This window comes from Biomphalaria glabrata, chromosome 12 (assembly GCF_947242115.1).
Source record: "Biomphalaria glabrata chromosome 12, xgBioGlab47.1, whole genome shotgun sequence".
NCBI classification, from domain to species: domain Eukaryota; kingdom Metazoa; phylum Mollusca; class Gastropoda; family Planorbidae; genus Biomphalaria; species Biomphalaria glabrata.
In genome coordinates, this window is record NC_074722.1 from 28,553,675 (window position 1) to 28,576,973 (window position 23,299).

Below are 23,299 nucleotides of genomic sequence, written 5' to 3' on the forward strand. Positions count from 1 at the left end.
TAAAAAAAAGGTTCAAAGTGGTCTCTAACTGACATCAATCAATTACAAACTACTATTAAGTGCTGTGGCTGTATAATGTACGCACAGACACTATAGATCAACGCCGATAAAAGCAATTTAAACACTTTAGAAGAACGGTGAAATAAAAAGTAATGTTATGAGGTTTCCCAGAGTCACGTGATATGTGGTGAGAACAAGATTTTAAACTGGATCTCGTGTGATCTAGGCGTATGCGATATCTATCTATCTATCTATCTATCTATCTATCTATCTATCTATCTATCTATCTATCTATCTATCTATCTATCTATCTATCTGTCTGTCTGTCTGTCTGTCTGTTTTATTTATATCAAAAACTTTTAAACCTCAAAATAAAAACTGTTATGTCTATGTTGGGATTCAAACTCATGCTCTTCGCGCTTAATAGCGTAGTTATCTGTTTTGAAAGGGAGAGGGGGAATAATGGTCTGATTTCTGCTTGGCACCATCACAACCAGACGTTACTTGATTCTTATTGAAAAGCTCATTGTGAGTGTTTCATCACGGCTGTATCGTGAAACCCCCCTTACCCCTCTTTTTGTCCCCCAATGTTTCAATACATGGTAGATATCATGGTCTCTGAAGAATGCTAAAACTATCTCTCTATATATATGTTAATGTAGAATTTGTAAGTGTAAGCACTATTTTGGGCTTCGTTAGTTAGCGGCCTTCTTGTCAAAGACAACCTAAAAAGTCACTCACCCCCGCGGTGGGCGATGCGTTTGCAGGGCATGTTTGGATTTAATTTTAATAAAGCGATTACTCTGATCTGGTGGCGTCAGAGGGGTGGTGGGTGACGAAAGGCGAGAGGAGGCTGGGGGGAGAAGGGATGAAGAGCTAAGTGTTGTTACGCGGATTCGGGAAGTTTGCTATTGTAGATGAGGGCGCCCACTTATGCAAGGGGAAACCCCGAACCAGCTGTTGCCGACGGATAAGCAGAGTGTCCCTGGACGCAAGTGCAACAGGAGTAAGAAGGGGGGGATGGCGGTAACATTGACCAGTGTGGACAATGATACCAAAAAATACACACATCTGCCAAGTGCAAGAAAAACAAAATCGCGCTAATAACAAATCTAATTTGAGACCAAGCGGATAGCCAAAAACTTTTTTTTTTTTACATAAGTTTGGTATGATCAGACGAGGTGAGTCAGTTCGTAAACATTGAGAATGTAGAAACCTTATAAACAGCTGCGAGATGTTACATGATTCTGCGAGATATTAAAAGATACTGCGAGTTGTTACAAGATTCTGCAAGATGTTACAAGATGCTGCGAGATGTTACAAGATACTGCGAGACGTTACAAGATGCTGCGAGATGCTACAAGATGCTGCGAGATATTAACAGATGCTGCGAGTTATTAAAAGATGCTGCGAGATGTTACAAGATTTTGCGAGATGTTACAAGATACTAAGAGATACATGTGAGATGCTACGAGTTGTTACAAGATGCTACGAGATGTTACAAGATGCTGCGAGACATTAAGATATGCTGTGAGATGCCGCGAGAAGCTACACATTGCCACGACATGCTGCGAGATATGGACATGTCTATAATATTCAAACACGTTATATTTTTTTCTTCTTCATCGACACCCCCCCCCCCCCACCACACTGTGATTGTTGATGGTGTTACAAACGTTCAACGGGACCTCCCGGGAGCCGTGCGGGCTGGCTAGCTGTCAAAGATACCGACCGGAACACGCGGAGAGATAGATCTTAATGTTGGATATAACATCATTCACGCCTGCGGGCTTCCCATCCCACGCAACCCTCAGACTTCTCTTCAAGCTTGTCTAGGTACATACACAACATGAACATGGCGTGTGGCTAGGTCTGCATAGGTGAAAATAAATTGTGTCATCATTGACGACTTCCGGGATACACAAAGAAACGAGTCGTTGGTGTTTCGTTAATTTAATTTAATATTTATTTTAATTTTGTTAAAAATTGTTATGGATTGTATCTTTATAATGGGGAAGGAATGACACAGATGCATTTAATAATTTAATTCAATGTCTTATTGTTGATTCTGTTGGTGTGTCTGCCTAGATGTTAGCAGTTTTGCACTTGGTGCAAAGTTATGCCCCTTACAAGAGTCTTGTAAATAATCCAACCATGTATAGTCTAGGACTCTAGGTGTAAAAGAGTAGAAGAATTCACGAAGCTGCGTATGTTCACTTTAAGATCTGGGTAAAGTAAAGTGCCTACTGGTACTCTTGGGATATATCGTCAAACATTAACAAGACAGCAGGTCGCCATTTTTATAATGTTTGGCTGGGCGTCTGGGAATGGAGATTTAGATGTATAAAGTAAAAAAAATAAATAATAATTATTCCTTTTAATTCTGGGTTTGTTATGTTGTTTTTACACATTGTATTTTTTTTTTATTTTAGATGAAAATTTTTAACATTATTTTTTCATTTACGTTTTTTTCCCGCGTTTTTTTGTTTTTTGGGCGCTTTATTTCGTTTTTGTTTTAAGCACTCCGATTTAAGTTTGTATTTATCTAAGTGCAAGGCGGAAGACATTTTATTTCTGAAACGTTTAAACCCCGACACTATCTCTATGTCGGTGCTTGCCTGGTACGTCGGGCCTGCTGGTTAGGTTTTCGGCATCGTCAATCAAACACGTACATTTCATGGCTCTATCTAGTTCAAGCCGCGGAGAACACTGCGAGTTATCTTCTCTTCCCCACCTTAAGACCTTCAGCCTGAGCTCGACCCTCGAAAACCTGCTCGCGTTTTGATATATTTTACCGTTTCATATCTCACACGTAAAAAAAGATTATTTTTTTTTTAAACTCACGTTGGATCTAGATCTAAATGCAGACGCGCGTTTGAAAAACTGCAAACACGGGGGTCGATGATAGCCGTGTAGTTTTTGTTTTGGTTTGGTTTTTTTTCCCCCCTCGTGTCAAGGGTGGAGGCCGGAGGATGATACACATACAAATTGGTGAGTGGCTTTTCGAGTGAGGATCGATGTTGACGTTGCGGCTAGGTGAGAGCAGAGTGGTAAGTGTGAGTGCGATAGGATTACAGGTGTGGACAACCCCGTGGAGAAAGTGGGGGGTTGGTGGTTGGGGGGGGGGCGAACCGGGTGAGTAATAATTGACAAAGTAATAATAGAGAGAGAGATGAGTCTGTCTACATGTCTGGGATAACAAATCGTATGTTCTTCATGAAGGTCATGAGAAAACATATGATCTTCAGGAAGAACAGAAGAAAACATATGATCTTCAGGAAGAACAGAAGAAAACATATGATCTTCAGGAAGAACAGAAGAAAAGATATGATCTTCACAAAGAACAGACGAAAACATCTCAACGATAACAAAGTAATTGTAATAGTCTTCAAAGTAGAAAAAAAAATTAGATTCGTTTCCTCATTTCTTTTTGTTCAGATACAAAACATGAACCCTAACCCCTAACCCTTTTAATATTATTAAGAGAAACAAAACGACAATCCACAGCATTGCTTTTTGATGGCACGATATGTACTTATAATGAACATCCATGATTTGAGCTAATATATGCCTATGTGTAAGAAGCCTTAAGTAGCATCAGCAGCAGCTTACACGTATAACCGCTAAATAATGCACCAAGTTAACAACCTGTTTTGAATTTATTAATAATTATAATAAGTAACAAAAACACAATGAAAGAGAAAACGGGCATATGACATCTCAACCTTATCACTAATTGTGAAGTAGGTTCTAACTATCCTCTCAGAGACAATTCGCCAGATTTATGTAGAATAGTAGCATCGTGGTTGAGAGGCTAAGTACGCCTTAACTTGGCCTGGCTACCTATGAAGGGGTTCGACACCCGACTCGAACAGAGTTGTGTTTACTGAGCGCCTAAAGGCAAGCACAGAAAACCTTCTCCAAGATACCCCCTACCCTCACTGGTCCACAAATGAGATTGGACTATAGCCCTCTGTGCATGCTATAGGCACAAAAGTGGCGCTATATAAAAGCTAAAATTTATTTATCAAGTACATCGGCAAACCAAATTTCTGTTGTTTTGTTAGGTTGACCTGTTGAGTAATAGTTCTATTTTTTTTGTAAATCTTTTTTTTTTTCCTTTTACTAAATATTTATCAGACAGTAAGTTTACATAGGAAAGAAACCAGATGCACGGGGGGAGGCCCACATGACGGCGACGCCGCCGGACGCATATACTTTCATGTGTGTGTGTGTGTGTGTTTCTTTGCCGTCTTGTCACAGAACGAGACTCGCTATCTGAGCATGGCGCCTGGCCACACACATTGCTACGTCTCGAGGAGGCCATAACGGACAACCCCCCACTCCCCTTCCAAAACCCCCCTTAACTCCCCCCCCTCCACATTCTCGTATATACATATACACAAAACGGGAGAAATTACGGCTCGACTGTCAGGTTAAAAAACTCGGCGCGAGGCTCAACATTTAAGAGAGAAGGTAAGTGTAGGCCGGATCTTGCAAGGGGAAGTCACTCTGCTCTGCTTAGACGTTCTCGTCTGCCGACGCCATGACTCCCCCCCCCCCCCCCCCCCCATTTTATTTTATTTTTTTGTTTCTACTTTTCTCATCATGCAACAAGACACCATTTTGCTCCTCGAGTTTACACCTCCTCTCTCCTCCACCCACCTCCCCCCTCGAACGTCTTCAGGTTTGGGGAGAGGTAGCATTTGTAATTTTTGGCGACTAAAGTGTGCATTTTTTTTAAAAATAAATTCTGTTTCTCTAAACGTGGAGCAATTGACGCCATTATGTTGCTCACTCGACTCGAATTATGTAAACATCTGGCACGGGGAGAGAGAGAGAGAGAGAGAGAGAGAGAGAGAGAAGGGGGGGGGTACAGAATAGGATACAATTCACAATGAGCTAGACCTAGGTCTCCTGTTTTGTTTCGTGCGCAATAATGTAAAGGTACACATCACGCCTCGCTTGCACACCAACATGGCGGAAGCGTGATTAATGCCTATCTTTTTTTCTTAAACACACTTTAACACAAAAACACAATTACATAGATACATTTTATTAAAGCTAAGCTAATATAGTCTTCTTACTACCTATATTGCTACAGAAGGGTAACTCCACAAATTTCGGCCCGAGGCCAAAACCGGAGAACTCGATGTCAGGCCCTTCTAGACTTCAGATGCGGCAAGAGGTCAGTTTCATTAGATATTCGCTGTTGAGTGCACCCATCGCTATAGAAACATAAAACATACTTATATTGTATGCTAGTATTGATGTTACTGAAATAAATGTGAAAGCTGAACTGCGAATGGGTCACAACTACTGACTGTTTAGAAGCACTGCTTAAGACGAGCGGACTGCAAGGGAGGGGGGGGGGTCTCATCCAAAAGTTCGTATTGGGTCATCGTTCATTCTCGAACAGTGAACCCCTTCTACTCCACCCCTCATCTGTCTTTTTCGGGGCCGAATCCATCCTATTTGATAACAGTTAACATATTCAAATACATCAGGAGGTAGAAGAAAAACAGGTGGATAAGCGAATGTATAAATATTAAAAAAAAAACAAAAAAAAACAGAACCACACTGTATGAGACGGCAGGTCATCGATCTGCTCTCCCAGTGCACGAGCCCTAATCACGTGATCCTGTGCTCGTGCAAGAGGCAGTTGGAAGTGGGTGTGGCTTCGTGCTCTTGTCTCCAGACTCACACGTCGTAATACACACTATACAGAATTAGCTCATCGCATCTCCTGGCGCCCTCTCCATCCCCCCTCCCCCCGTGCAACCCCGACACACACACCCACACAAATTATAAAAGCACATCTACCTTTTTGTTATGTCTATCCTTAGCGCAGCATTTATTAAAAGCTTTCTTAGCTGTTGGCTCAGTGGTTACTACCGGACAGTAAGGTCTGAAAGGTTGAATTCGGTTAAAAGATGTGATTTGAGGAATATGCTGTGTCTATGAGAGCTCTCCCCCGCCCCACCCCGCCATTTCCCGCCTGTTGCCAATATCAAATGGATTGCCAACTTGCATACGGATCACTAGTAATAAAAGTTATAATCTGGGTATTGTGTTTTTCCAGTGCTATGGCTCGCTACTAATAAGGTATATAAGAGAAAACAAAAAACTAATACCAATATAGGTATGTTATTTAAAAGTTTTGCAAAATGTTCATCAACACAAGCTATTTACAAGACCGAATATCATATTTTACTTTTCGGCAATATCCGGCTCCTTCCGAATATCATATTTTACTATTCGGCAATATCCGGCTCCGGCCGAATATCAAAAATTACTATCGTGTGCACCCCTACTCTCTAGGTGTGTAAATATATATATATCTACACCTTGTCTGTGATATCATCCAGGAAAAAAAATAGATGGGGGAGGTGATAATCGGTGTTCATTAATGTTTTTTTTTTATTTCACTGCTAGTTTCTTGTATTGCATTCATATAAGACGAGGAAGAATTCCTGGACACAAAATTGAATCATTCATTTAGAATCAGTCTAAGGAATAGTTATGGTTATAATATTTGTATGTCACTGTAATAACTTGTATATTGATTGGCACAAGACGCAACGCGTTGATAATATAAACAAAGGAAGACATAGACAGGAAGAGTTTTGTTGTTTTTATCGAGCCTGAACTGATTACCTGGAGCGGCCGCCGCCCCCCCCCCCCCCCCATTTCAGCCTGCGTATTGTCACGGTCATCAAAGGTAATATGTAGAAAGTTAGAGACAATTGAATCTACACATGAGGAAAAGTCAATACTGAGACACATATGCACACCCATGTAGTGCAAATCTTGTAATCCTTGTACAGTGATCCTAAAACTACGGCCCGTGGGGCATATCCGGGGCCTGTGATGCGGTGCTATCCGGCCCTTTGAAATTTTCACCACAGTGCATAATGAAGTTGTAGAGCGTTAAACTGTGTTCCGTGGTACCCTGATGTTCCGTGAGGCCCGAATAAGTGTTCCACCAACTACTGGAATAATTCATTAGTAGGCCCCGATGTGAGTTAATCTCTCTAAAAAAAATATACAAAGTGTTCCGTTAAATACTCAGAATGTGAGAAGTGTTCCGTTAAGGAGATAGTTTGGGAAACACTTTTAGAGAGGATTGATTCTTTTAGGTGGGGATGCGGCCATCGACATAGGTTTGAAATGTATATTCTGTGGAAGTGGATGAATAAAACTAAAGACCGACACTAGTAAAAACGTTTCGTATTTATTAAAATTAAGGTTTCTTCTATGGCTGGAAAACTATAAATAACTAGCTCTTTGGTTTATTATTAATTAGCAATTATTAATTGTTCTTAGCAAAACATGAAAAAAAAAATTATTCAGCTAATTAATTGAAGTGTGGTAATTAATTACTTTTGTGTTGTATTGACAAGGGGGAATAAATCTTACAGTTTCGATACATATGGCTGAAAATGTGGAGTTTTTGCCACACTCCAGATATAAACTTTCTTTTTTTTTAATAGTAGTTATATTTTTTAAAATTTACTATTCAGAGCCGCAGACTCAAATTTTCTAGTCTCTCCAAACAAAGACAATGCCGCCGCATAATGTGTATTGTGTAAATATATATCTACACTGTCTCTGTGATGTCATAAAGGAAAATGTGCGGGGGGGGGGTGGTTTTTCATAATCGAAATGGAAATTAGAACCTGGACTTTTGCCTTGACAATATGACATCTAGGACGGGTGTGGGTGAGTGGGTGTTTTTTGACTGAGTGTATATGGCTATATTTAGGTGTGTGAGTAAGTTACATATTTTTATTTTTCCATTCTGCTTGTGCATGTGCATTCTATTGGTTATCTCTCTTTGTTGGTGGGCCTAGCAAAAGTGCACACATTATGGGAAACCAAAAGCCCAATTTTCCTTCCTCTCGGAGAGGAATACGGTATAATTTTAAGACATAAGCACCTGTAAATACAGTCATTATCAAGTGATAACTAACTAGCGGGCCCCCTTTGTCTCTAGCCGCCTTGACGGATCCGCGGTGGGGACCAATCGATACGCCACTGACTGCCACGCCCATCTTCTCTTTTTATTCTGGTAAATAACGCTCGAAGATTTTCCTCCTTCTTTGGCGTGGGGCGCTGCTTTGGGGAGAAAATACAAGGGTGCCGGTAAATACATCTTAATGTATGCTATTGTGGTAAAGGGGGGAAAAAGTAATCATTCGTTTGACGGGCGAAGCCCCTGTCGCCTAGCGCCCCTCGCGCTTAGGCTCGGAGTACAGAAGGTCGCGTCGAAAAACACATACCGCCGTTTCATTATAACTGCTGGTGGAAGACCCCGGCCATTAGGTATCGACCAAAAACACGAAGAATACAAAACAAAACAAAAAACAACGTAGGCTTTATTTAAAACAACAAGTAATATGAAAAGAAAACAAATTACGGGTAATTAAAATGTTAACATCATTAAATTGATAGTTTCAGAATTTAAAAAAAAAAATTTATAAATTAACGGAACAATTTTTTTTTTGTTGACTAGAAACAAGTTAGCTGTTTGACGTCTTTATTGCTAGGGCTAATTTTAGAACCATGTGCATGGCAAGTCATCGATCGCACGCAGTGTGGGTTTGAGTATCAGCGAGGGCTAAAATTAATTATTATTAATTTGTATTGCAGTTATTGAGAGCGTTAACGGGCGTGTGTGTGTGTATGGACCTAAGACAACGGGTAATTTTTTTTTTATTTGGATGGACACATAAACACACACACGATATCATTACAGACAAGATAGATGTAGATACAGATATATATATATATATATATATATATATATATATATATATATATATATATATATATATATATATAGATAGATAGATAGATAGCTTCCCATGATGCCTGTAACACATACAGATTCAGAGAGGAGCGACCCGATTTATTAGCATATTGGCTTATTAGTGGATATTTTTAAAAATTATTATTCACGTTTTAAAAGCTCGATAAATTACACGCTCTGCTAAGTTCACGAGATAGTGGGGGAGCGATGGAGTAACAAGGGAAAAAACTCCGTAAAAAAAAAAGCACCAGCGTAAAAAGTAATGCAATGAAAAAAAAAAAAAAAAGGCCATTTCTCATTGGTCATCAGAAAATCAGATATTCTTTTCTGTCTTGACACTAGTGGGTATTAGGTGCATGGAAGGATGTATGAGAGAAGTGGGGAGAGGGAGGGAGAGAGAGAGATCGGCTTTTTGCAGAAAGATCGATACCCAAGCTGAATGTATAGACCTCTCCAAGGTGGAACTAGTCTTCACGGCGCCTGTTCAGCTCTGCCATCGAAAAGGCTCTAGGTGGCGCGCTTGCTCAGGCCGACCGGTCGAATGGACATGTACAGGTGTGAGCAAGTGTGTATCTCTGTGTGTGTGTTTGAGCACGTGCGTGCAGGGGGACAAAATGGCCGCCTAGAGTTACCGAGGGCATATTTTCTCACAAACGGCTTCGTAAAACAAAAGATTGAGTCCCAGAGGACACGAACAGCCTCCCCTCTCCCCATCGGGAGGTTTTGTGTGTGTGTGTGTGTCAGAGAGAGAGAAAGGGTAAAAGGAGAGAACGTGTGTGTGTGTCTGTTTGTGAGAGAGAGAGAAAGAAACAGAGACATGTAAACCGTTGTACGGTAGGGCCAAAACAATAAATTACCAATCAATTTCGGTAATTTCATTAAATAAATTTTATATTGAATATAAGATATAGCATGTTGATAACCACCATAGCCGGATTTAAGAAACTAGAGAGCCTGGGCATAATTGTTGTGGAAGCCTTAAACCACTTTGGAGTAGGCTACAACTTTTCACCATTTTAACGATACATCAATGACTCATTATATTTAATTTTTCTTTTTCAAAAATTAGCATGTATATTTCTAAATATCTCAATTTTTAAAAAGTGTATTTTTAATCTTGCGGAGTCCACTTTTAAGGACATTTGATGCTTCAGACATTAGATTTTTAAAAAAATATTAGATGCTACGTAAAATGTTTTAAATGACATGTTTTAGACCTTAGATGCTTTCCAAGAACGTCTTACCTGTATGGATTCTCCGAATCCTTGTTCCAACGTTTTATGCCTTTATTAAGTACATTAACTACTTTCCTCACTGAGATATATGGCATATCCTTGGAGAAGGCAGCTCCTGCTACCGTTTGTAATTACACTTACTGACAGCTACTTTAAGGTAGTATGTACTTTATACTTACTGGAGAAAAAATAATGATGATCATGGTGGCAGAGGCACGTTCTATTTATTATTAATATCATTAGACCCTGATGTGATTTGTGATAAAGAATAAATACGATTTATTTCCTAAGTATTAAGCTTTTAACCTCAATATTTGGTGTTTTTTTTTCACTGAGAGTTTTCTTACCATTGTTACAGATTTACAGCTACAGCTTTTTGGCGTAGGAAGTGCGGTAGCTGAGTGTAAAAGATCTTGGTTTCCGAACCTGGGCTCATGGGTTCGATTCGGATCAAGACTTGGATTTTTAATATCGTCATCTTTAGGGCGCCTCTGGGTCCACCTAGCTCTAATGGATACCTGACATTAGTTGGGGAAAAGTAAAGGCGGTTGGTCGATGTGCTGGCCACATGACAACAGCATTAACAGTGGGCCACAGAAACAGATAACTTTTACATCATCTGCCTTATAGATCACAAGATCTGAAAGGGGAACTTTACTTTTTTTTTTGGGTGTATCCCCTGTACAGAATGTTGATATGCGATTTTTCAAAAGGTTATTCATAATTATTTTTTTATTAGTTCTGCAGAATGAAATATACTGAGCGCTTCCTTGTGTAGTACAAATACTTTCGACATAGAGGAATCTTGAAACTAAAAGTGACTATAAAACAAATGGGCCACTTACTAGGGGGAATAACAAGAATAGAATATGTCACGTGATGAGATGCTGTACCATGGCAACACCGAAGGTCAATTTAGCCTCCTTGACATTGCACGTTGTAATGACATCTAGATTACTTTTGGTACTGATATAAAATTTACATGCAAATTGGAATGTTATATTTCAAGCTCATGATTTTACAATTAGACCATGCCCCTCTACCAATGGTTAAAACTATGTTTTTTATGCAATACTAAACAAATATTAGGCACTGTTGATTCTTATAGACACACCCCCCGCCACACACACACACACACAAATGAATTTTAAAAAAAATATTTTTGCCCGTCTCTGTAGCATGATCACTGCACCATCCAATTCCGACACTCATCTTCCCTTGTACAATAAATGCAATGCGTCCATCGAATTAGCTTTGAACCGCCTGCGGACGCCAGGGGGATTAAATGCCTTTAATAGCATTCAACAGCCCCCCTCCCCCCACCCTTTTCGCGTAATGACATCAGATACGCTGTTATTGACACGCAGCCCCCCCCCCCCCTCATCTCTATCCAGAAATCTGTTTAAAGCTATATCGATGCAAGTGTTGGCCCAGGTCTATGTATTCCTTATGTGCACTGACTAGTTCTATAGCCTAAAGCCAAAATAAAAACATTTTTTTTGTTTTAAAAAGAAAGCTAAAATAAAAGATTTAATCTTTTGTGCATTAGAGTGCTTCGATACGGTTACGAGCATACACACTGTCACTGTGTTATGTAGAAAAGTGCTAAATAGAAATGAAATTTGTAAGGCTTCTATTCTTTGACAAACACACAAAGCCTGTTATGGAGTGGATATTAAAACCAGGGAAGCGACTCGAGTATCTGTGCTCTAGAAATTCGGCAAACTGTAAAGATATTTTTATATCGATATATCCAAGGCATCTTTCCAGTCTTGTGATTTACACCCATAGCCATTTGAAAAATTATGAACACACAGAGCCTCGCTCTGGGAAAGAAAACAATATGGCCGAGTATTTGGGCGGTTACATTGTGTTTGGCTTTCTCAACAATGCTATGAACGGCTATTGCTGTAGATGGCCACTTAGTAAGGACCCACTACTAATACACTACTAATACACTAAACGTCTAAAACTATTTTTTTTTTTGTATTTCATACATTTATATGTCTGTTTCTGATGCCCATGGTTAACGAGGGTGTCATGTGGCCAGCACAACGACCAACCGCCTTTACTTTTCCCCAACTAATGTCAGGTACCCGTTAGAGCTGGGTGGACTCAGAGGCGCCCACTAAATGCCGAAATTAAAAATCCAAGTCTTCACCGAGATTCGAACCCGGGACCCTCAGGTTCGGAAGCCAAGCGCATACAACAAAACCAGCAACTACGTTCAATAGAAATTAATCAAGATAGAAATGCACCAGAACGAGATAGAGAGAAAGAAAGAAAGAGAGAGAGAGAGAGAGAGAGAGAGAGAGGGGGGGGGAGAGAGAGAAAGAGAGAGAGAGAGAGAGAGAAAGAGAGAGAGAAAATGGTAGGAAAGCTGAAACAAAGTGAAAAATGAAGACATTGAATTATTCAGCGGGTTTCGTGCTAACGGGGTGGCTAACACTGTGATGCCCAAGAAACCCGAGACACATATCCGAGGGGAGAAATGGCCGTGGAAATATCAAGAGAATCTACAAATACCAGCTAGATTACAATTAACAAATACGAGATTTCACAAAAAAACTCGAGGAAAAAAAAAAGGCGTCGAAATTTGATTCTCGTTTTTTTTTTTAATAATGATTTTCTAATACGTTGCATTTGTGAGTAATTAGGTGTTCGGGTGTTCTATTGTGTCAATTGTATGTTTAATGAAGTAACTTGATGCCATGCAAAAAAAGTAATTATATTAAGTTTAACAATATTTGAAATACACTTCTCTCGACATCATTCTCGGTATAATTATATTACCAAAAGGTTACGAGCTTTATTCTCATTATCAGCTAACTTATGTTGATTGGCATACGTCCATTTTTTAATTAGTCGTTTAATTATTTCAAGGTAAATCATTCAGTGATACGGTAATTCGTAGAATTCTTGAAGGTATAGAACACCATTTAGAGATGACGCAGAACAAGAATTGGCATTATGGGAAGCTAAGGAGCAAGGATCTATATAGAATAAGAATGGACATTTTCGGAAGATTTGGAGCTCTATAGAATACGAATGGGAATTATGGGAAAATTTGAAGCAATGATACATCTTAAATGAAATTAAGTAACGAATATTTGTAAGTAAATTTGTCATAAGCCTGCCGGGGTCTGCAATTTAAAGTTGCATCGAAATGACATTCAACAATCAGTTCTAACATATCTCTCGCCTGAGTCAATCTTTACACGCTTAAAGCGACCGGAAAGGTCTTTGGAAAGCATAGACGCGCGTTTGTGAAGGCAGACAAGTTTCTTAATTAGATGGCGAGTTCCGAGAGTTGCGTGTGTGTGTGTGTGTATGCTTTTTATTTCTACTATACCCAGACTTAAGGAGCGGCGAGGAGAAGACATTACAACGAGCCATGCTTCTATTAAGACAGGTGGACTGTGGCAGTATAATGTATAGTAATGGAAAAATGGCATCGAGTGAGTGTATCATTTGATGGCGAGTTTTAATCACAGTCGTGGCACCCCCCCCCCATCGCACCCCCCGTTGAGCCGCCAGCATTCCACGGAGAGCAATGAAATCGCCCAACGTGAACGACGCCCTAATTGTTTTCGTCCTTAAAACACCAACTTTAGTAACAGTTAAGCGTTAGTACACACACACACACGTACATGTACAGGCCAACATACACAAACAAAGCCAGCAAGACATGCATGTTTACTAAAGTGTGAGTACTAAGAAAAGGTACTCAAGGAGTGAGCATCCTTATCATCTCGTCCCGGAACTCACACCATCAGAATCTCCACACACACACACCGCTAACAATAACAATAGTAATGAGTGACGGGTTTAAAGAAAAATTTTAGTGGGGTATGGGGGGGGGGAAGGAGGGGGGACTTTGTGTGCATTATGAAGTAATTACTAGATAGATCTGATATATTCAACATTGTAGTATTCGGGTTTGTATTTTGATTTTAAAAATCTAATATTACAATCTGTACGGCTAGAGTTCTGTAGAGTTCTAGGCTATCAACCGTGGAGATGTTCTGTGTTTGTAAAACGTGTTTGTATGTGTTGGCTGTTTGAAGGTGCTTCTGTTTGTGTTATGATTGTAAAGCTATTTTCTTTGTGTGTTATGTTTCGCGTTTGTTCAAGCTGTTGGTATGAGATTGAGATTCCATGTAGTTTCACTGAATTAAGTATTTAATTACGTAGAACCTAATTACTAAATGTTTTTGTCCAGGATGAGTCTTATTCTCTCTCTCTCATACCTTGCTGGGAGCTGGAGTTGTAAAGCCGACGGTTATCATGTGGCCAGCACAACGACCACTTGCCTTTACTACCCTCAACGTATGTAAGGTACTCTAAAAAATCTCAGATTTTTTAAAACCCGATTTCACTGGGATTTGATCTTGAACCCTTCAGTTCGGAAGCCAATCGCAACATCACACAAATTGCGAGGATTACGTGCTTACTTTAAAATATCTCTTGAAATAAATATCAAAAATATATCAAATCATTTTTTTTTCAACATTTTACAAACATTTATTTTAGAGAATAATTTTTCTAAAGTTAAAGATATCTTGCTTTTTAAAAATTTGGCCCCAATTGATGTAATTTCTCTTAGCATTTTAATCACATTAAAAGATATTTCCAAGATTTGAATTTTTATGGAAGCGATTGAACATCAGGTCACTTGAGTTCACTTGGCCCATTCAGGGATAGGTCTCTCCCTTTTTTTTTTTTTTAAATATTAAACACATTTTTAAAATTGTGGCTGGGTAGCAGAAGACTAAGACTAAGACTGCTTTATTGATCCTTATGGAAATTTGTTGTGATTACAAGGACTCTTTTCTCATATAAAGACAACACAACAGAAATATACACATAAATAGAACCAACACAACATAAAGAGTTCATTCAGCGACTACACACAGGCATCTTGGTGCATTTCATGTTCCCTGATCAATGAGTGGCGGTGATAGAGTCTGACTACTGGCTACCTAACTGTAGAGGGTGGGAGGGGGGGGGGGACAAGAATTTCGGGTGGAGAAGTTTTAGGATTTTTTTTTATTTAGAGATTCAGGTGGATGTGATACGTCTCAGTGTGAAATCGCCTAAATGTAACACAGAGAGACTAAAACAGAGCGCTACTAACGTGTGAACTAATATAGACAGTAGCCACCAACAACTAAAAAAGATTTTCCTTTATGGCGGAATAAACTATGAATAGCCTGCTTCTTCTTTTGTTAGTGTAGCCTGTATACAGACTAAAGGAAGTGGTGAATAAGCTACCATTTTTTCTTTTTAAATGCATGATAATTTTTGTGCAATATGTTGGCAGTGCAGAAAGACATTTTCTAAGCTGTGCCGTTGGTAGCACAAACTTATTTCAATATACATAAAACTTACAAAGAAATGGAAAACTAACAAGCGGAAAGAGAGAAGGTCAACTGACATGTCTTGAAATAGTGTGAAAAGTAATGCTCAATTCTTTTTTTTTTATTTAGTTGGCAAAATTTAAGTTTCCATTTAGCGTCCTTGACATTGTTAAGTTTATTTTTAAAATTCATGACCTCGTTAATGGATTCGTCTGAAAATGTGAGCGAATATTTTGTAAACGTTTTAAATAATAATTAAATTGTTATATAAAAATGTTTCTTTTTGTCGAAATCCCAGATCTATCAACTTTCTTGAAATAAAACATAGTTTTTTTGGCATCTAGATCACATGATTTTGACTTCTGCTAAGCAGACGTGGTAATTGCACTTATTTTATTAGATGATATTGGTGGACGATTGAATTGTGATTAGTGCTTTTGTGTGGGGGGCAGGGAGGAGGAAATAGTGTGTGTGTGTGTGTAAAAAAAAAAAGGGGGGGGGTGTATGATAATAGAACTAATTAGGTTCTGCTTACCTTCCGGATTTTGTTATAACCATTTCAGTCCCAATGCTGTGAAACTTCTTCCATAAGTCTAAACCTTCCAGCTCCGCCTTAGGATCGTCTTTCACATCTGGGTCCTGGACCTCGGTGGACCCTACCCCTAGTCCTACGCCCCTGAGGGCAGCGGCGTACATGTCGCCGGGGTGAGACATGAAGTCCGTGGCCAGAATGGGCAGGTTGCGCCCCAGGCCTTTCAGGAGCGCCGCTGACATGGCGTGAGGGTTCATGTGCAGGGCGGAGAAGAAAGACGGGTGCGGCGGAGTGACCAGGGCGTGTCCGTTCGGGTAGTCCGCCAAGTGTGGGGCCGCTGAGGCCGGGAGAAAGTAAGGGTACGACGCCGCGGCCGCCATCCGGAGTTTTTGGTCGTCGTAAGGGGAAATGATGAACCGTGAGTCTTCGCGGGGTTTAGAATGCTGTTGCTGGGTCTGTGGCTGCTGTTGCTGTTGTGGTTGTTGCTGCTGTGTTTGTGTTGGTCGGTCTGAGGACATGTTTAGCCGTTCGTTGGACGTGAGTGGCAAGGCATCACCAGTCAGCGAAGCTTTCTGACGCCTGGAATAAACAGATATCATGTGCTTAGTAATCGTATAGATCTACTTGTATTTTTACTATTAAGTAATTAATATTAACAATTATTAATAATATGAATGATAATAATTTAATTTATGTAGCACTCTAAACAAACAATAATGTAAACAATATAAGAGGATACGAGCATGCCTTGTAATAAGAGTTTAAATGATAAACTAACCAAGCCTATTCTTGCGTGTAGTTAAGCCTTTGAAATTTCTTAATGGGAAGCGAGCTCCAGATTTGATTAAAACGAAGCGAATAGCGAAGCCTAAGTGTAAAGTTAATTGTATAAGTACATTTATACGTTTTTGTTTTAGAAAGAAGTCTGGGCTTTATAACAAAAAAATATTATTTTTTTTACAACTTGCGGAGTTTTATTGAAAGTTAAACAAAATAAAACAAACAAAAAATCGGCAGATAGTCAGTTTGAAGTCAATTGATTTTTAAAGTTTTGGTGTAAAACATGAAGGAATTTCATATTCGCTGAGGAGATTTGTATTGTAAGCTATTACCTTTAATTTTATCACTATTAGTCAATATATAGTCCCTAGATACTGCGAAAATACAGAAAATCTAATGAAACAATAGCACACCTGTTTTAAATTGATTGACCTAAAGTGAAATTGTAAAGAGGGTACAATTTTATATTATTAGCAAACCAGGGTTAGTAAACCTAAAAACAATTCATATATCAAATTTCGAAATATTTATAATTATTAATGTGAAGGATACCAGAAACATCGTGCTAGAGTGCATAAAAGAAGAACCCGTTTTATAAATATGGAAACAATATCTATCTAATGTAATTACAGCCTTCCGAAGTAGGCCCTACACCATTACACTATAAACAAATGTTTATTTCTTTCGATAAGAATCAGCAATTTTATGTTTGTGAACATTTTAGTGCGAGCATTTAATTTAAGGCCGCGGTGGGCACTGGTCGTTGGCTCATTCTATCTTTATGACATCACTAATCTAGATTTAGAATCCTTTGTGAGATTTTCGGAGGTCTAAAACAAACACACACACAATTAACCTCAATGTTTAGTACCCTTCACTAAAAAGTAATAGTTAGTTTCTATTATAAGTATTTATAAATAGATAACGATCAGTTATTCTAAAAAGGACTCTGGCACATTAAATCTCATGCTAATTTCTCGCGAGATTAAATCTAGCGCAACGTCATTAGTTCCTTAATTATCCCCAAGGTCGACTTATATATACAGTGATGGTACATAAGTTCTAACCCCCCCCCCTTCCCAATATATGTGTGTGTGTATATAAACTCTAAAAGCTTTCGAAAAATAAAATATTACTAGATTGTATTTTTAGAGGTTAAGAAAAAAAACAAAACAAAACAAAATTTCCTTAGTTATATGTTTTGGATGTTCCTTCCTATGCCAAGCCTCCCGCAGGACGACGGAGGATGGCAACGGTAAGGGTATGAACCCTGGACCATCAAGACAACTGAACGACAGTCCAGCGCGCTTACCGCAGGACAAGACAGCCATTCATTATAGTGCAGATACCGTCAAAATAATACGTATATACGGTAATATATTTCTAGTATTTAGCTAAAATAATAATGATAATAACTAATTAGCATAAATGCGGAGGTTTTTTTTTAGTCATAATCATAATCATATATTGTAAACATCAAAGAATCAGCGAGGTCATATCACGCTCTTATTTCCATTAAATAAATAGACGCCTGTTAGTAGCGATAAAACATTTCGGTAATGAGTAGAATTATAATGTTTCTGTCTAGTCCAGTCATAAATATATACAAACAAATTCTTCTCTACTCGCTAAACCATTTCGTTTAATTGGACGTATGGTTCTTAATTTTGCCTAATAGAATAAAACCCTGTAGACACAGGAGGAGGTATATTAGGCCTGTGACCATCTGCATATTTTGTTGGGTTACAAATGTTTACCACGCTATGTTTTCATTCGCCGCTCCTGGTGGCCTACGGTCATGTCGTACATAGTCCAGTTACACCGATCTCTGGACCTGGTCCACTAGAAACGCGAGCCGGACTTAAGAAGAGCCAGGCTTCGTTATAGATCTACTTGTTTTAACTTTTAATAATTTTTTTTCGTCAAAATAGTCAAGTTGGAAATCTGTGTTGGTGGGGGGGGGGGGGGGGGGTTGGGGGGAAGATACTCAAACTCTACAGCAAGAAGATGAGAGCCAGGAGGGAAAGATGTTGACCAGTCGAGGAGTACGTACATTTCACCTCTATACCTAGAGATCCGTCACGGAATAACTGAGTCGAACTTTTACATGAGAGGAAAATGGTGATTAGGTGAACGCAAAAAAAAAAATTAAAAAAAATACATATATGTCATTATTATTTTTCTTTCGTTTGAAAAGGAATGGGGGAAAAAAAGTTTGTTCTGCAAAAGTTACAGATCAGCCAGTCAATCAGTATAACTAATTCAATTTCAACTGGATTTTTAAAAAATGATATTTCTTATATTATAAAACTCTAAAAATAAGATTAAAAAAAAATTATCCCTATAATGCATGGTTATATATTATATTATTCCTGCTTGCATACATTTTAGGATATTTTAAGATATAAAATACTTTTATTTTACAGATATAGGTGTATAACTAAATGTAAGGTATTTATGAGTTATCAATAACATTTTTACACTACAAAATGCGGTAAGTTAATCTGAATTAATCTGAATACATAAATTATTTTTAATTGATACAAAAATGGGTTTGTTCCACTGTTTAGCCAGCAAGTCTAGATCAAATTCACAGTCTTTTAGAATGTATTGAAAACAAGAACTGACACTTTCAATAAGATAAAGGCACATTCCTTGTTGCATAGGATGGGACACATGTGTACGAATTCTCCTTCTCTAATGCTATTAGAGCATGGAAAGGGTTGCCTGAGTCAGTCGAGTTTAAGTCATTGATTAACATGCATGACTAGATTGACTTATGGATACGCGTTCTTTTTTTTTTTTGAAGAAACTAATTCGGCATCTGGTTTAGGGGAGACTGACGTACAAGGGTTAGGGTTTAGCGTCTTACGCCTTCTTAATAATAATTTAACTTTAGTCTTTTATACATGGTTTAATACTCAAAATATAACAAGAATTAATGAACATATTTCTTAGTATAATGATAGTAATAATAATACATTATTATATAGTCTGCTTAAAATTACATATCTATTAATCATGTCAGAGTCTGTATACATATTTTTACTATGATTACAAAGTTAATTACAAATGTCATGATTATTTTATATATATAAATATATTAATAAAACGTCTGAAGCAATATAGTATTATATCAGAAATATTTTCTTTCATTTTCCAAACATCAAAACAATGTAGTCTAGATTTAATTAGTATTGTGTTATTATTGCACTTTACTGCCTTGTGCTAGCACTGCTAATTAGGTTAATTGTGTAAACTGTACTGTCTGGTATCTATTCATAAACGATGTAAAACCAGCTTTTCTTTTCATTCACTTTTTTTTTTGTATTGTCAATAAAACGTGTATATTTAAACTTTATTATAATATAAGTATAAATGATTTAACTACTTACAATAATAATGCATTGTATTTCGACTCATAGTGGGTGACGTTTATAAATTTACATTATACACTGGTATATGTGAAATCCTATACATTACGGTTCTGTCTATTGCGTATTTACATTCATTCAGTTTTTGTTAATTTATATTAACTTTGTATTTGAGGCCAATATTGTATTAAATTTGCATAAAACGTTGATAGGTTTTACACGTTTCCGTGTTGTATATATCTTTGTATGCAATAAGGAATACAATCTAATTTTGTTGTAATAAAGGTTTTTAAAATTTGTTTAAAAAGACGCAAATGTTAAGAAATAATATGTAGATCGCGTGAAGAATTTGATACAAACTTTGTAATCGTCTCCCCTATCAGCCCGGAGCCAAGTACAGTTGAACTAGATCTAGTTAGGATATAAAGTCTCTAGGATACTTATTGTATTGTAAACTAAGCCAGATACTCTGTGTGTAAATGTGTCAGAAAACTTACTGGACCCCCGTTACTCACCCTACAGGGGATGGGGGCGCCGACGTTTGTACATAGTCGGGCGCCCGTTTGTACATCCAACGCGTCAAATTATGGTAGCTTGAGTTACACAGAGGGTCGGGATAGGGGTAGGAGAAAGTTTTTTTTCTCTCCAGTCATTAGTGTGTCATGAGATAAACTGAAGTATACCACTCGGTCGAGACGAGGTGGGTTGTCACGGGGGTTCACTAATTGCTCACATTGCGTAGGGTAGCGCCGGGTCGGCTTATATGAAAAAAAATGACGAGCCGTTGAATGTAAATTTGTATCTAATCCCATCTACCAGCAGAGCACTTCCAAACATAGCTAAGATTAATATTGTATATCTAGATTTCTACTAGCGTAGTCCGTTTTAATGTAGATCTAGATCTCTACTAGCATAGTCCGTCTTTATCGCGATTCGGATTTCTACTAGCACATCCTGACTTAAAGTAGATCTACAAAATCTCAAGCCGGTTGTAATGCAGTCCTATATCCAGATTTCTATTAGCATAGTCATGTAGAGTTTTAGTAATCAAGCCCGACCTATTATTGCTCCCCCCCCCCACCGGCCACTATTATTGTTGATTTAACAAGAATTTATTATTAGTTCTAATTATCCAGAGTCTAGTTACAAGTAGATCATATAATTTTGCGACGCGCGGTTGGCCATTTAATAAGGTTGTTACTACGGGAAAATGTATGTCATACTATGTCCCCAGTATTAATTATTTAGTGTTTTAATAATATTTAATTGTAACATTTCTAACCGAATTATAAAGATCTATATCTAAATAGGTCTAAATCCAAATTCTGGATCTAGATAAGAGTTGTTTTTTTTTTCTTAGAAATAAAATATAGATCTAGTTCTAGATCACTAAGATCCTGATAAAGATAGATCTACATGTAAACAGAGGGGTCTTGAAAAAAATGTAATTAAGTCGGGAAATATTACCGAATATATTTATTTTTAATTAAAGCAATCTAATTAGATGACTAAATCTAGCCATTGTGAATATACATTTAATCAATTTATTGTACATTAAATTGTTAATTTCCTATTTGTTTTGCATCTAGGTTTGTGTTAAAATGAAAATGTATCACGACCAAACATTTTTAAAAAATCCACGAACTAATTAATTAAATGACACGTTAGTAATACATGGTGACCTACTTACCGTCAGACTTGAGTAATGTCATGGTATCCTTTTAGTTGTAATCCTATCAAAGTGAAATTATTTTTTTTTCAAATTTTTTTCCAATCCAGAATAAAATGACAAGCTAGTCTAGATCTAGACTCTGTCAGCACAGTTTAAAAATAGATTCACCATCTCGTTTTGAAGTTGAACATTAACTCCTGCCACACACAGCACCGAGAAGTATGTTGAATCAAAATTTCTAGACCTGGAATCAACTCAATTACTTGAAAACTCAACACGGTGGTTAAATTCAAACAATGTTACAAATATTCACGGAGACGTCTAAAAAAAACAACCCCCTAAAGAGAAATATTACGTTGAAATTTGAAGGCGTGCGATACGCTTGCGTTGAAACTGTTGCCTTGCTATAGTCTCGGTGTTAAAATGCCGCTCCACCAAGCGCGATAGCCCACCATCGTCGGCTGTGGACCCGAGGAATCGACAAGCAGCCGGCGAAGCTCGCAACTCGGGCGTCAGACATGGAAGGGAAAAAAAAATCTTCCTTCCCCCTCTCCCTAACCCTCGCCCCCCCCCTCCCTTTACTTTATCACCGTTCCAATTGGTTGAGCAGTGTTCCCCCCACAGCCAATCAGAGAGGAGGGGGGAGGCAAAGCGAGTGTGGTGGTTGGCTCGGCACTCGGGCCAGACTCAATGTCTGCGAGCTTTGTCGAGTTCTTTATCAAGGCTGACAAAAATGTCAACATTGTCTCGACGTCTGCTGCGGTCTGTGTTGGCGCCCCCCTTTCATTTCCCCCTCTTGCTTTCATTTTTTTTTTAAACCTTACCAATCTTTATAAGAAAAATTCTACCTTATATCTATATCTTAATATGTTAGTTTTTTAAAATAAGACTTTAGACCACATACATAAAACTTACTTCTGCTTTTCAAATGAGAAAAAAGAACTAGAGTGACTGCCCCTTCGACGTGGGATACAACAAAAATCAATATTGCTCGTGAGCGACAGGTCGGAGCCAGACGGGAATGTGCTAAAACTCTACCCATTGGTGCGAGGTGACTCCTCCCACCTGTTTGACTGACAGGTCCGAAGTGTAAACACGCGGGCGGCGTTCGATTGGTAATCCCACAGCCGAGAACGCCGCGAGGGGTCTCGTTTTTGTTCTAAATGCCTGGATCTGGTTACTGAACACGCTTAGAACGCCCCCCTTGGTGGCGCTAGGTACACGCGTATATATCCTAAATCATTTCGAGTTTTATTTTTTTTTTGGGGGGGGGGGAGGGGTATTTTATTAGTCTACATAAACATATTCAAATATTCGAAATAACGCGAGTTTATTTCATTATGACTGGAATAGAAAAAATCTTTGTTAACTCTTTCTGTCCTAACTGACGATACCAGCGTTGATTCCACCAGAATGTGTTAAATAATTACGAAGAGAAAGAGTTAAATAGGTTTGAATGTCAACTTTATAATGAAACATTGTTTAGAGTCATCGTTTTCTATGTTTTATTTATTTAAAGTATTTCTTCTGGATT

General features: G+C 38.3%; 1 protein-coding gene across 2 annotated transcripts in view; it reads right to left on the reverse strand.

Annotated features, from left to right (window-relative positions):
* LOC106069390 (uncharacterized) overlaps positions 1 to 22,270 on the reverse strand; it is a 56,326-nt gene extending 34,056 nt beyond the window's left edge. For both annotated transcript variants that reach the window (XM_013229045.2, XM_013229044.2), the window contains exons 1-2: positions 21,784 to 22,270; positions 15,943 to 16,518 (exon numbers count right to left, since the gene is read on the reverse strand). In XM_013229045.2, the coding sequence (XP_013084499.2) occupies positions 15,943 to 16,457 (515 nt within the window). In that variant the 5' untranslated portion in view covers positions 16,458 to 16,518; positions 21,784 to 22,270. The remainder of the gene's footprint in view (positions 1 to 15,942; positions 16,519 to 21,783) is intronic.
* Between the last annotated feature and the right edge of the window lie 1,029 nt (positions 22,271 to 23,299).